The following is a 13,685-nucleotide window of genomic DNA, read 5'->3' as shown; positions in this document are numbered from 1 at the left end:
TTTGCTTAATTAAGTCTTGATTTCTATGAATCAAAAACTTGTTTCGAGTAGTCGTAGTTGTCGGTTCTATGGTCATCTCTCGTGATTTCAATTTATGGAAATCATGAAGTAAATGATTCATTTTGGTATAGTAATTTTTCATTCTTTTTTTTTTGTTAAAGTTTTTAAGTGGGGATTCAGTGTTATTCTGGCAGAAAATGTGGATCTATGTTTAGTGGTTGGATTTTGATTCATACACATTATATATTAATGACAAAAAGAAAAAGAATTTGTTTCTGCGAGTTCGATTTCAATTTCGAACTTCCAGAGCAACCTTTGAGTTCTTTGTGCACAACAAAGTAATTGGAAAGCAAGCAATTAGAAGCATTAGGGCCATTAAATCCATCATAAATCCCTACAAAAACCCAGTCATGTTCCTCCGAAACAACCACATGAACTCAATCATTGCCGGCTTTTTCTTGAGCTGATTCAAGATTTTGGCTTCCCATCGAGTAATGTCCACTCCCACCATTCTCATTCTCATTCTCATCACTCAAACTCGCATGGCTGCTCAAACACAAATTACATAGACAACAGAGAGATGAGAAAGAAGAAGGCACATGTCAAAGTACATTTTTATTCCTGCATTTGACTGACATTTAACAAAAAATTCACTTTTGGATTAAATTGGCTAATAGATTATACCACGAGAGTTCAAATCCTAATTTTTTTACCACGAGGGTTATCTTTCAATTACCTTATCACCACATGGACCATTTATCCGATTAGGCCTTTTTTGATAATCTGTCAAAGGTGTATTTTTATTTTTAATTTGTGGTCATTCGCGGATTATTCAATGAGTGGTTCACATTATTTATTAATTTATGTGAAAGTTGAGTTGGACATGAGTCCGTGATGACTATAATTTTAAATAGATAACGGAGAAATTATCAAAATCATGAGCGTTATATAAAATTAGAAAAATTAAAAAGAAAACTAATGAAAAATATTTGAAATTTTGAGTTTTAACGATAATGACAAAATAAAGGGTAAAGTGAATAGTATTATGATTGATTTTTTAATGTAAAAATATGATTTTTCATTAAAGTAAACAGTACCGGAAACATTTCGTTAAAGTTCTCAAAATTAAAAAGCTTATGAATGTAAAATTAGACGAAATTTAATGGGCAATATGTAATTTATACTTCAAAAAAAGAGATGTGTGTACTTTTATTTCTTTCTTATTTTTCACGAACTTTCCACACTACATAAAAAGTTAACCCAAAAAAAAAAACAAAAACAAAAGAAAAAAGAAAAAAAAGATAACGCCAACTAATCCGAAGGACTCGTCAGCCTCCGAAAACCCCAAAATCGAAAGCCAAAAGCGGAGAAAGCGCCGCTGGATTGGACTAAACAATGCCAGTGTTCAAAACTCCGTTCAACGGTTACTCCGTCAAGTTCAGCCCCTTCTACGAGTCCCGGCTCGCCGTCGCCACCTCTCAAAACTTCGGCATCCTCGGCAACGGCCGCCTCCACGTCATCGACCTCTCTCCCGCCCCTCTGGGCCCCGGCGTACCCCGCCAACCAATCACCGAGCTCGTCTCCTACGACACCGCCGACGGCGTATACGACGTCGCATGGTCTGAGTCCCACGATTCCCTCCTAGTCGCCGCCATCGCCGACGGATCCGTCAAGATTTACGACACCGCTCTGCCCCCGGCCTCCAACCCCCTTCGCTCCCTCCACGAGCACACGCGCGAGGTCAGCTCCGCTGATTACAACCCCACGCGCCGTGACTCCTTCCTCACCTCCTCCTGGGACGACACCGTCAAGCTATGGACCGTTGACCGTCCTGCCTCGGTTCGAACCTTCAAGGAACACGCATACTGCGTCTACTCCGCCGTATGGAACCCCCGCCACGCCGATGTATTCGCCTCCGCCTCCGGCGACTGCACTCTGCGCGTGTGGGACGTGCGAGAGCCTGGATCCACGATGATTATCCCCGCGCATGAGCTCGAGATCCTCGCGTGCGATTGGAACAAGTACGACGACTGCTGCATCGCCACGGCGTCCGTTGACAAGTCGATCAAAGTCTGGGACGTGAGGAGCATGAGGGTTCCGATCTCGGTGCTCAACGGCCACGGCTACGCCGTGAGGAAGGTGAAATTCTCGCCGCACAGGCAGAGCCTGATCATGTCGTGCTCGTACGACATGTCGGTTTGCTTATGGGATTACATGGTGGAGGATGCGCTGGTGGCGCGGTACGACCACCACACGGAGTTTGCGGTGGGTGTGGATATGAGCGTGTTGGTGGAGGGGCTTCTGGCGAGTACTGGTTGGGATGAGCTTGCGTATGTTTGGCAGCACGGGACCGATCCTAGAGCGCCGTAAAGGGTACTTTTTGATTTCTGATTGTCGATTTTGGCTTTGATAGTTTTCGAAATTGTGAATTTTGTGATTGGTGCAATGCTGTTACTGAGTCATCCTTGAACTTGAATAGAAGATTTAATAAAGCAAGAAACTTTATGTTTGCTTGATAAAATGCAGACCCGTCAATCTTTACCTGCATTGCATTCTTGATTGCGGTTATCGCTATTCTCGGATAATCACCTGTTGTGGTTTAGTGTTTGTGATATAATTTTGTGGTTTGTTGTGCAAGATGCGAGTGATAGACATTGTGATTGGTACTCGTAGCGGATTGCAGGTCAGAGCCTTGCCGTCCTCCATGCTTTTTTATGATCTGATATTTCCGATTTGGTATGCATATACATAGTTGACACTATCAGCTTAGAGTTTGTTTGTTGCTTGAAGTGGAAGCTGTTGATTACTTACTGACTAGAAATGTTGAGGCATGGGAAGGATTTGTAAGCCTTTCATGGCCTCATCAGTAGAAACAAACTAGCTAAGTGTGCTTGTGCGCGTCCGAGAGACGAGCAAGGTAAAAGTCCTTGATTTGTTTATAGAATGGAAGAACGATTATAATCTAGTTTGTTCTTGGATGCGTGTGGGTGTGAATCATGCAGCATTTCAGCAGTTTTCCGATGAATTTTTTTCGTTAGACTGGTTCAATCTCTGGCGTGGTGCATTTTATTTTCATATTTCAAATTTTCTTTTGTTCTTGAACCCGCGACTCGTTTGTTGCTCAGAATTGGAACGGATTGGACAACTCATAAAAGTTTGAGGTATATCGCAGGTAGAGGTGAATGATTTTCATTTTGGGGAAATAATGAGGTGATTGGTACTGAAGGAAACTTATCCCGTCTTTTCCTACCGTTTTGGGGATTGGAATCGATAAAAGTTGGACACCATTTTTTTCATTTCTTCCTTCAACGTACTTTGAATCTACTTGTTTAGATTCCGATTGAATCCTGTGCACAAAACGGGACAACAGTTCAGGCAATCAGGTTGGTCATTCTCATTCCAATTGTGGCTTGCTTGTGCCAGCTGTCGTAGAGTAGGCCGTAACCCTATTGTGTCCAAGCCTGTTTGATTTGGGCCCAGAAGTTGGACTTATGTTTGTTAACATGTCTGCTTGTTTGTCCAGGCTCAGATTGGGTCAAACAGGATTTCAAATTATTTCACCAACGAGGATTTGATTTGCCCCAAATGAATTTTCATAGAAAAATAATACGGGTAAATAACAATGAAAGCTGGTACACATCCCGTGCTGCTAGTAAGGTTCTAAAAGGCGTTAGACACTAGTTGGACTAGTCGGACGGTAGGTTGGGGCCTAGCGCCTAGGTGGATTTAAGTAAATCTATTATATTTTGTGTAAATAAGTGTCAGTTTATACATAATATATGCATATATATATATATAATTTCATCATAAACTACAAAATAGAATGACATATATACTATGAAGTATTTGAACGTAATGAAAACACGAGGAACAGACATATAATGTGTGTTCATTTTAGTGTTCAAGTCTCTTACAATTTATTGAAAAAAAAAATGCAAAATGAAAGTTACCTATTTTCTGTTTAAGTGAGTCATAACTTCGGTGGGTGCTTAGGCGGGTCTGGGCAGGCTAGGCCGTCTAGGCGGGCACCAGGTTTAGGCGCCATTTCTTAATTTTCAAATGCCTAAACATTAATCGGGACGCTAGGCGCAGATTTTTAGAACAGTGGCTGCTAGAAGGGTGTCTTAAAAAACAAATATAGGCATGCTCTTTGCTAGGTAATTTTAGATTAGGCGGTCTCAACTGGGAAATTTTAGATTAGGCAGTCTCAACACGTGTTTATCCGAACGTGTACACAATCAGTTAATCTTCATTATCGAACGCATGGGTACATTCAAGCATGGATAGCATCAACAATACAGGGAATATGTAGTTAGATTATAAGAGCATTTCCAATGGTATAGGCAATTAAAGTATATAAAATTATACTGTAACAAGAAATGTGGGCCTTATTCGTCTACTCATGGTATTGTAGGCAACATTGCCTATATCATTAGAACTAGTTTTTGCCATCTTGGTTCGTCAAAATGAGTTTATTTACTCAATTGCCCACACCATGCTCTAACGTGTTGATATATTTGGCGATACTGAGGTTAGAAGCAACTGGTTATTTCCTGAGTCAGTATTATCCCAACTTTGCTGACTTGTGATGATATGGTCCACGTGGGCGCAAGTGTTATCTTTGGTGACATGTCAAGATATGGTCCACATCCACTTGTACACAAAACTTTAAAAGAGTAACTACCTAGTGCCTTAACAAATGGAAACTATTATTTTAGTCCGACATTTTGGAGTAAACCTCCACAATAAGAAACTCCAACAATACAAACAAGAAACTATCACGTGAAAGAGCACGTGACCAAACCACTGCCCTCCAATGGCAACCATTATCCTAACAGTCAAGCACAAGATCAAAAGCTCAAGTCCCAAAACCTCCTTCATAAAAATCCAAACATTTTTTGTCTTTTAAAGAAACAACCTTAAAAAAATAAAAAAATAAAAAAATTTCTCTATCTTTTGCCCTTCCATGCAATTCCACCACCCCTGTATACATAGGGTAACCCTAAACCATTGTCCCCAAACTCCCAACACCTGAAAAGAAAAAGAAAAAAAAAACCTAGAAATGGCGTACCACCCAACGTCCCAAAATATAAGCCCTGTAAGCAAAACTCAAGTCATGATAGACACCTACCATACCCACGATCTTTTGCCAAACCAGTGCGGCTCGAGACTCGTCCAAACCGTCGACGCACCGCTAACCCCAGTCTGGTCCGTCCTCCGCCAGTTCGACAACCCGCAAGCTTACAAGCAATTCGTTAAGAGCTGCAGCATGCGGGCGGGGAACGGAGGCATAGGGAGCATTCGAGAGGTCGTTATTATGTCAGGGCTGCCGGCGAAAAACAGCATGGAGAGGCTGGACAAGCTCGACGACGACATGCACGTCATGCATTATAGCATTCTCGGTGGAGACCACAGGCTTGCAAATTACAGTTCTACCACTACGGTGCATAAAGAGGAAGAAGAAAAGGGAAGGAAGAATAAGACGGTTGTGGTTCAGTCGTACGTGGTGGATATTCCCGCCGGAAGTAGCAAGGAAGATACTTGTTTGTTTGCTAATACGATTATCGGCTGTAATCTCAAGTCATTAGCTAAAGTTACAGAAAAGATGGCTGCTAAGTGCTGATCTTAACTAGTTCATTAGCTTAAGGAGTTGTAGGCTTAAGGATTTTTCTTTATTTCTTTTTTTTTTTTTTTTGAGGATGGACGATAGTTTTGAGTGGATGTTGATGAGTTGAGAGGTTTATTCCAGATTTAGTTATTTTGTGCAGGGGTGTGTTGGTATATATTTTGACTTTTTTGTTGTAATAAACTAATCAATAATATGCGAGTTTACAGCTATTATGTGCTAAGTATTTGCATTTTTCTACTACTTATACTCTTCTATATTTAGAGAAAAGTAAGAGTTTGAATTCTAAATGCAGCAGGTTAAAGCGAAAAGTAATATCTTACTAAATTAATCTTGAAACGTTTTATTCAAATGACAAGTAAGTTATCTTGATTTTAAAAAATTCATATGCACTTTATCTCAATTGTATTTTTATTTATTTTAATCGTACACTAAAGAGGTAAAAATATACGAATTCGAAACACAAGACCACCTGAACAATTTACTTGGATGAGTATTTTAAAGTGAAATAATAACTTAACATGGATATACCTCATGTGTTGGGAGGTGTGCCACGTAGTGGCGGGCTGAAAGGTGCCACCTTTCACCGTGTCAAGGTGTATATTGGGCTTAGGGTTTAGAGGAGTTGTTAATTTCTCTGCCCTTGCAGGCCAAGTCGGCTTATTGAACCACAGCCGCTCTGTATTGATGGCGTCTTGGAGATTATGATCAACCCCCTCTAAGTCAGCTGGTTGCCAAAAAAAGAATAAATAACGAGTCTGAACCGCAACACACAAAAGCTAACCTTAGCCAAAAGCCTAACGCCAATTCCTAATTTCTTTTTTTTTTTTTTTTGCAAAACTTTCATTCCCAATCCATCAATCAAAACAAAAACAAAAACAAAAAAAAAAACAAAAAAAAAAATCTAAAAGCACATGTAAACCTAAGATGAGAAAAATACCGATATGATTGAATCCGTAATACAATGAAGTACGATGGAAGGTGCTTGATCAAACTTGAACAACAAAAAAGCTTGGATTTGTGAGATATGAAGTCTGACGTGGGGAGATACAAATCTTGGTGTGGAAAAGGCCGTGTTTGATAAGTTATAGCATGCTAATTTTTTTTTTGTAAGTGAACAGAACACAAATGATGTAATTTTGATTTGTGTCAATTAAAAAAAATATTCATTAAAGGTCTCCTAATTTCATTTTATGGGATCAAATAAAATTTCTAAGGAGAATTATCTAAATTATTGGGGTCACTTACAGTCAATGCCTACACATTGGTTCCGCCGCTGTTTACGAGTCAGCTGGTTACCAAAAAAAAGAATAAAATAACAAGTCTGAACCGCAACCACTAAGGCAAGGCAAAAATCACACCCGTCTGCCCTTGCACCATCAAAGAAGCAATGCAATCATCAAACATCTCTTCGTGTGTCTTGTGTACCACGTTTAACATGCATTACGCCTTCAAACAATAAACAACGAGACACACACACACACACACACACACACACACACACACACTAGACAAATAATATAATAAAAAATTAGTTCAAGCACACTCTCTTATAAATAAAGTAGCAAAAGCGATAGTGAAAAGAAAGCAAGGATAGGGAGAAGGAGACCCAGAGACCACCGGAGTATTAAAGAGGCCTTCTCAGAATCCGTTAAACTTGGTATATCGCGTAAATGAACGAGAATTCGTGGGTTTTTTGCAAAAGGTTTGGCCACTGGAACTATTTATCCAGTGATTGGAATACCCCCAGTCCCTAAGAGCACTGAACAGAAGGAAGAAGAGGAATTATTGATTTTTTTCTTTCTTTTTCTTCGTCGTTTCTGCGTAAGATCCAAATGAACTATTTGGTCGCTTCGCTTCTTTTCTCTTTTTTTTTTTTTTCAATCCTGTTTTTCCCTCTTAATATGTTTATATATGGCCGGTTTTAATGAAACTGAAGTAAGTGGAGTGGTTGTATTGAGGAAAACGTGGGAGCGGTTAGAGAGACGAAGCGGAAGAAGAAGGGGGTCGTGGGTTTTTATCTTCTTTTTTCTTTTTATTTTTCTTTTTTCTAATTTTTAATTCTCTTTTTGTTTAACATATTTTTCTTTTTTGTTTTTGATAAAAGTGTCCCTGTTATTTTGTTTCTATTATTTTCAGCTAATAGTGGATTTTTTTGTTTGAGGGGTTTTATAGTTCAATTTTTTTTGGTGAAGCTTTGAGACACCAAACTCTTATTCTGATTTTCTAATATTAAAGATATATATATATATATATATATATGCATTATATATATGTAAATTATATATCTCTACGGTTGAACGTGATATAAATAAGTAAAATATAAATCTGATTAGATGCTAGAGCGTATCATATTATTATTGAATACACTGCATCATATTATTTTCAGATACATTGGTATTGCAAAGTTCTATTGAACACCGAATGTTTTATTGAGGTACACCTACCCTTGCAAGGGGGCAGAGAAAGAGCCTAACCCTTCCTGCCACCTTAACGCTAATCTCACTTGAGTAAGAACTCGTGAGTTTATTACATAAATGAAATTGCTGAAATAATTGGCTTCCTTCATAGCTGATCAGTCTGATCTTTCTCGTAGAATTTTAATGCCCATATATATCTGCCATTCAACAACATAGTTACTAAGAATTATAGTGGTTGGTAGTAAGTATGTATCACACACACGCACACACATACCTGCCCAACATCAAATAGAAGCCCTGAGGGTGGCTCGCCGGTGCGGTAGGGAATGTGGACGAATCAACAACACGTAATGCGTTGATTCCCTTAACACGCAAACCGCCATCAACCACCTTCCCAACAAGGCATCCGCCGTGGTAATGCCAATACGATGCCACTGTATCTTTACAGAATTTCTCGAAGGATGCATCATCTGTACGGTTGTTTGGCAAAGGTTGTCCCAAAAACTTGAAACCTTCTATACCCTCCGTTTGCCATACTTTATATGGTTTTAAAGTTTCTGTCCTTAAAACATTGCCTATACTTTTCATACTGGCTACACAATTAGCAAGGTCCATCGAATCTGAAAAGTAGTTCAATTTGACATTTGGAGGGATTGTGACATCAAAAGATGAATTCAGCGTGAGAGAACCATGAGCAAAGGTCCTGGAACTTTGCTAGGAAAGTGAGCAAAAGTCGAATTTGGAAGGGGATAAGAAGAACTAGGAAAAAGGCTGTAAGCCGGAGTCGTATACGGCAGGAGCGAGATAGAACATTGGTAGAAATTGTTTGTAATGGCTAGACTCGTCACAATAGAGGGCTCCAATGGATCATTTGGGGTCAAAATGTTAATGAAATTGCAAGGGTTGTCATACATAAACTGCCCAACATCGGGAAGATCAAGAACAACTGGGACTTTTAGAGATGATAGGTAAGATTTTGGGCCAATACCACCAAGTAAAAGAAGTTGAGGAGACCCAATTGTCCCAGAACTTAATATAACTTCTCCTTATCGTGTACAAGTGCCCGATGAGACCTCCCATTAGAATCCCTATATATAACTCCTGTAGCTGACAAATCTGCATCAAGGAAAAGCTTATAATCAATACTCGAACGAATATAGAGATATTGTATTTGCACTTGGAGTGTCTAACCCTACACTCCCTTTGTTAATGTTTTAAGATGATAAATATTAATTTTGGTGTCCCTTTTTAAATAATACAAAATGCAACATACTTGTTGATTTACGTTGAGAAGATGATCTTCTCTACTGTGCCATGAACTGCAACTCGCAAGTTGTTTGGGTCTCCTTTATTAAGCAGTTCATCAGCTCATGTCTCGTTCCATTATTGTCAAAAGTTGAACCTGTAAATCTAGTTCCTTCTATGTGATCTAAAACGAATCCGTTGTTTGGATCATATCCACCAGCCTCCAAAAATACTTTTTGCGCAACAGATTGCCAACCACTGACCGAATTATTTGGCCTACCCACAATAGTGTTTTCAACCCACTTATATGTCTTATTAACCAAATCCATGTCCCATTCAATTCCTGACTCATTATAGAATGATATGTTAGCTCGAGCATGGACGCCGGCGTTGATCATGCTCATGCCCCCTATGATCCTGCCTCTTACGGTAGGAATGCCATCTTCAGACATGATCCTTTGAACCGGTGTCTTTCCATCATCTTCTTGCTGGAGATTGTATAGAAACCCATCTTGATTCAATAAGTTCGGATATGCTGTAGGAAGGCTGCCCCCTTCTAGAACGAGCACTGAGTATTTTGCAGATAAAGTTGCTGCCGATGGACACCCTGATGTGCCCCCTCCAACTACAATGAAGTCGTATTTTTTTCCTAACGGAAGATCAGTAGCATTGTACACAAATTTCAAGTAACCAAAATCTGCATAATGTGAAGAGATGAAGATTTTCGAAGTATAAATACATGAAGTAACTAAAATCTATTCACTCTTGGTTTTCAAACGTCGGTGGTGTAATTTATAGTGAGCATGAGGAGGGGCTAGCGAGTGAACCCCTGATTGAAGATGAAGAACAAAGAGGAGTAACACCAGTAGTATAGCTGACACTGTTGATTCCTGCATCTGCATGTTTTCGAAACCAGATGGACTTACGTATGTTTTACTCTATACAACTCAAAACCAGATCGATTATCTATATATACACAACAAAATTAGGCCATTAATAAAAAATCAGCATCGTACACTCAGAAGTTGCAGAGCAATTAGCAAACCACTAATTTTTTTTAGGGAGGCCTGCGGGATGTCCACTCCCTAGTTGCCAGTTGGAATGCTGACGGAAAAACCACAAAATTTGTAAAACGTACAACATTATGGTGTAATCCATCCTCCACTAATATTGCTGATTTTCCTAGTTCTTCAGTGAATAAGTGCAATTTGTAGGTGCAGAGCCTTGACGTGTGTAGTCCATTTCTAAGCCATCATCGATCTTACCCACCGCACTTCCCAAATATCTCATTATTTCAAAGTTCAGGGGTGTAATCGATTTCTATGTGTTTACTTCTTACTTGTTTATCTTCTTTAATTTATTCAATCCGACGATCAAAAATTAAAAAGATGTGTGGACATCACACCCCTTTGATTTTTAGAGAATTTTAATACACATTTTTTAAGTCACATATTTAAGAGGATTTTAATAGATTCTATATTTCTATACCAATGTTGGCAGATGTATATTATAGATTTTTATGAATTTGTATGAACTTTTTTCCTGTATTTCTTTGGATTTTAGTTGAGTTCTACAGTCGGAAAGAAACCTTTTTTTTTTTTTTTGGACAAAGGGTAAATTACATTACCAATAAAGAGCAAGCAGAACAGAGGCCCAAATACAAAGCACAAAAGAAAAAGATGGTCTGCAAAAACATATAAGACAAAGCCCAAGCCAGTCTTTAAGACTAGGCAACAGAAACAAAACCCTAAACTAGGGCTCCTGAAGTTGCAGTCGTTGGCATCAGGAATTCACACAACGATCAACACAAACCGTTACCCCAGCACTTGAGATCACACCAGCAAGAAACCCAAAATTGAGGAAGAAAAAAGCTGTATCATTCTCCAAGGAGCAGCAAATTGATCGCCGCCGCGAAAGCACGTGGGAAAAGAGATCCCACGAGCAACATTGCCAACAAGGGCAAACACTGGGAAGGACCAACAAAGGTGGTGGTGTGAACAGCCTAGCCAAAGCTCTACCCACCCTCCCATAGGTCAGCGCCAAAGAACAGTGAACATAGGCTGTACCTGAACAAATTTGAGGAGGGCAGAAAGACGATAAAGCCAAATGATACAAATGATGAAGAGGTATGGATCGAGGAGGATGGAGGAATAAAGGATTGGGGATTAAGGCTCAAATTGGTGAAATCAAAGGCAAGCAGAGGAAAGGGGGAGGAAATTATGATGGGTAGGGACAAGGAAAATTGCATGCAATAGGAAAAGCAATGAAAAAATGAAGATAGAGGAAAAATATGGGACTGTCATCGACCCTAGCCACAACTAGGGCCGTTAGCAACAAAACCAAAGACCACTCACACGATGGTTAGAAAGACTCACAAGAGGAGAGAAAAGCTCGCATAAGGACATTGTTGGTTTTTTTTTTTTTTTTTTTTCAAACGATATCAGAAGGGAGAAAGACCACTGACACGGGAAACGTAAGAGACTTAGCAGAGAGAACCCTTGGTGTAGAAATTGCAATTTCAAACGTAAGAGAATTTCTTGTTGGGTTGTAGACGGAGTCTATCAATGAATTTCTCACTAGATATGAATATGCTAGGAATTGCATTTCAGATGAGACTTACCATATTGGAGTAAAGCTCCAACCTTTAATCACCAATCAAAAACTTCTCAATCCACCTATGCACCAGTAACGATCTACAATACCAACTTTAGCAGACTCAACACTTTATCTGAAAAAATCAGGCCAACCCAGATAGATCAAAGGCAACCCATTAGTTATTTTACCAAAACAGAACTACCCAATAATCTTAAGGCTGCAAATTTCGTGGTTAAATCCACAAAATAAACGCAAGGCAGTTGTGGTGTGTTTCAAAATCATTTATTTGATTAGCTAGCTAGCAAGTGCATTTCAATTATTTACAAGTTTATCTGAATAGTCCTGAGTATTATTGTGGTGAAAGTTTGGACTTTTAAAGGTCAGATATCGCAAATGTTGTTTGGACAACAATGCGATATATGGGTTAGGTGAGTTGGTCAGGACAGTGTCATCCCCTTACACTCATGTTCGAATTTCCTTCTTGGGGCGTTTGTTTGCCCTCACTAGGTTGGACTGGACTGGACTGGACTAGCTATTAGTCCAATACTGTGTTTGTTTCATGCTGGGACTAACATTAATGAGACTAAAGGGGACTAGCATGGACAAAACCCTTCACTAAGAGGTCTTAGCAAGACCCCCCAATAACCATGGGACTAGCTAAGACTATCCTCTCTTTCTCATCCTCGTCATGCTCAATGACCACTCCCGACAAACTCCTTGTCATCTCCGGTCATCTAGATCAATCATTAACTTTCCGACTCTCTTTCAAATCCATTTCACAACCAACTTTCATATAAAATATACCAAATTGAAGCTGGGAGTGACAAGATTACGATTTTACCTGAATCGAGGCCAAAATGTGGTCGAATGTGGCCGGAAAATGGCCTGGAAGTCTTGGCCTGTTTGGGCTTCTTCAAATCCATGACAGATTCGAGCATTCAAAGCTAAGATCTCGGTCTAGGGATGGTGATGAATTTTTTGGCGGTGCTAACTTCATCCAATTTAACAAGGGTTGGCCGGAAAACACATCGGGAAACCTGCAACTCGTCGGAAAAAATGGAGCCGTGAGGTTCCATTCGAACAACGCATAGCTAGATAGGGAGGGAGGACAGAGAAATAGAGATTGGAATCATTAAGGAGTTTGACCAGGAATGAGAAAAAGACATGAATTGAGAGGTCTAAGAGGAAAAAAAGAGGGAGAGGGTGGGACGATGAGAGAAGAGGAAAAGAGTGGGACAGAAATGGTAGGAAAAGATGAAGAAAAAGAGAAGATCATAATAAAATATTAATAATTTATATATTAAATAATTATATTAGAATTTGTTATTATCCAGCTTCTTAGTCTAATACTGCACCAAACGCTTCACTAAGTTAGTCCAGTTTAGTCTAGTCTAAGCCAGTCCAGCTTAGTCCTTGAAGCTAATCCAGTCCGAGATAGTCCGGCGCAACAAACGCCCCCTTAAGTTTGTTGTGAAAAAAAAGGGTCAGATATCTCTTTAGGATAGATGCACTAGACGAGCATTGGTTCTCCCATTTGGCTTTTGATTGCACATATATGCATAGTTAATTAGTTGTAAGCTTGTTGACGTACATCTTTTACTCTCAATAGGCTTCACACTTAAAGCTCATGAATTGATGAAAAAGGTTTCTAAAAAAGGCCATCTTTAGTGATTATCTTTCACTGGCTTCTGCTGTTTTACCGAATAAACAAGTTTCTTAGGGAAATGATAATAGATAATACTTTTCCTCTTCCTCAACTTTGGAAAAGAACGTTTGTAGTGTTCATATGAAATGACATA

At 39.4% G+C, this 13,685-nt stretch overlaps 2 protein-coding genes and 1 pseudogene across 2 annotated transcripts; 2 read left to right on the top strand and 1 right to left on the bottom strand.

The window, feature by feature from the left end:
* The first annotated feature begins 1,271 nt into the window (after positions 1–1,271).
* LOC103944090 (peroxisome biogenesis protein 7) lies at positions 1,272–2,978 on the top strand. Its single transcript, XM_009354491.3, has 2 exons — positions 1,272–2,373; positions 2,639–2,978. The coding sequence occupies exon 1, from the start codon at positions 1,396–1,398 to the stop codon at positions 2,368–2,370; it is 975 nt and encodes a 324-aa protein (XP_009352766.2). The 5' UTR covers positions 1,272–1,395; the 3' UTR covers positions 2,371–2,373; positions 2,639–2,978.
* A 1,258-nt stretch (positions 2,979–4,236) lies between these two features.
* On the top strand, positions 4,237–6,691 carry LOC103944239 (abscisic acid receptor PYL12-like). The gene has a single exon (XM_048591418.1). The coding sequence runs from the start codon at positions 5,063–5,065 to the stop codon at positions 5,621–5,623; it is 561 nt and encodes a 186-aa protein (XP_048447375.1). The 5' UTR covers positions 4,237–5,062; the 3' UTR covers positions 5,624–6,691.
* Positions 6,692–7,189: 498 nt separating this feature from the next.
* On the bottom strand, positions 7,190–10,196 carry LOC103944089 (annotated as a pseudogene).
* Between the last annotated feature and the right edge of the window lie 3,489 nt (positions 10,197–13,685).

The sequence above is a fragment of a genome, unplaced genomic scaffold (assembly GCF_019419815.1).
Source record: "Pyrus x bretschneideri cultivar Hongxiangsu unplaced genomic scaffold, Pyrus_bretschneideri_v1 Contig33, whole genome shotgun sequence".
Classification (NCBI taxonomy): domain Eukaryota; kingdom Viridiplantae; phylum Streptophyta; class Magnoliopsida; order Rosales; family Rosaceae; genus Pyrus; species Pyrus x bretschneideri.
Note: the sequence above shows the minus strand (reverse complement) of the source record. Positions and strands in the feature narration are given on the sequence as shown.

Bases quoted from the DNA above. Each gene is read 5' to 3' on its own strand.
- LOC103944090 (XM_009354491.3), top strand. From the start codon at position 1,396: ATGCCAGTGTTCAAAACTCCGTTCAACGGTTACTCCGTCAAGTTCAGC.
- LOC103944239 (XM_048591418.1), top strand. From the start codon at position 5,063: ATGGCGTACCACCCAACGTCCCAAAATATAAGCCCTGTAAGCAAAACT.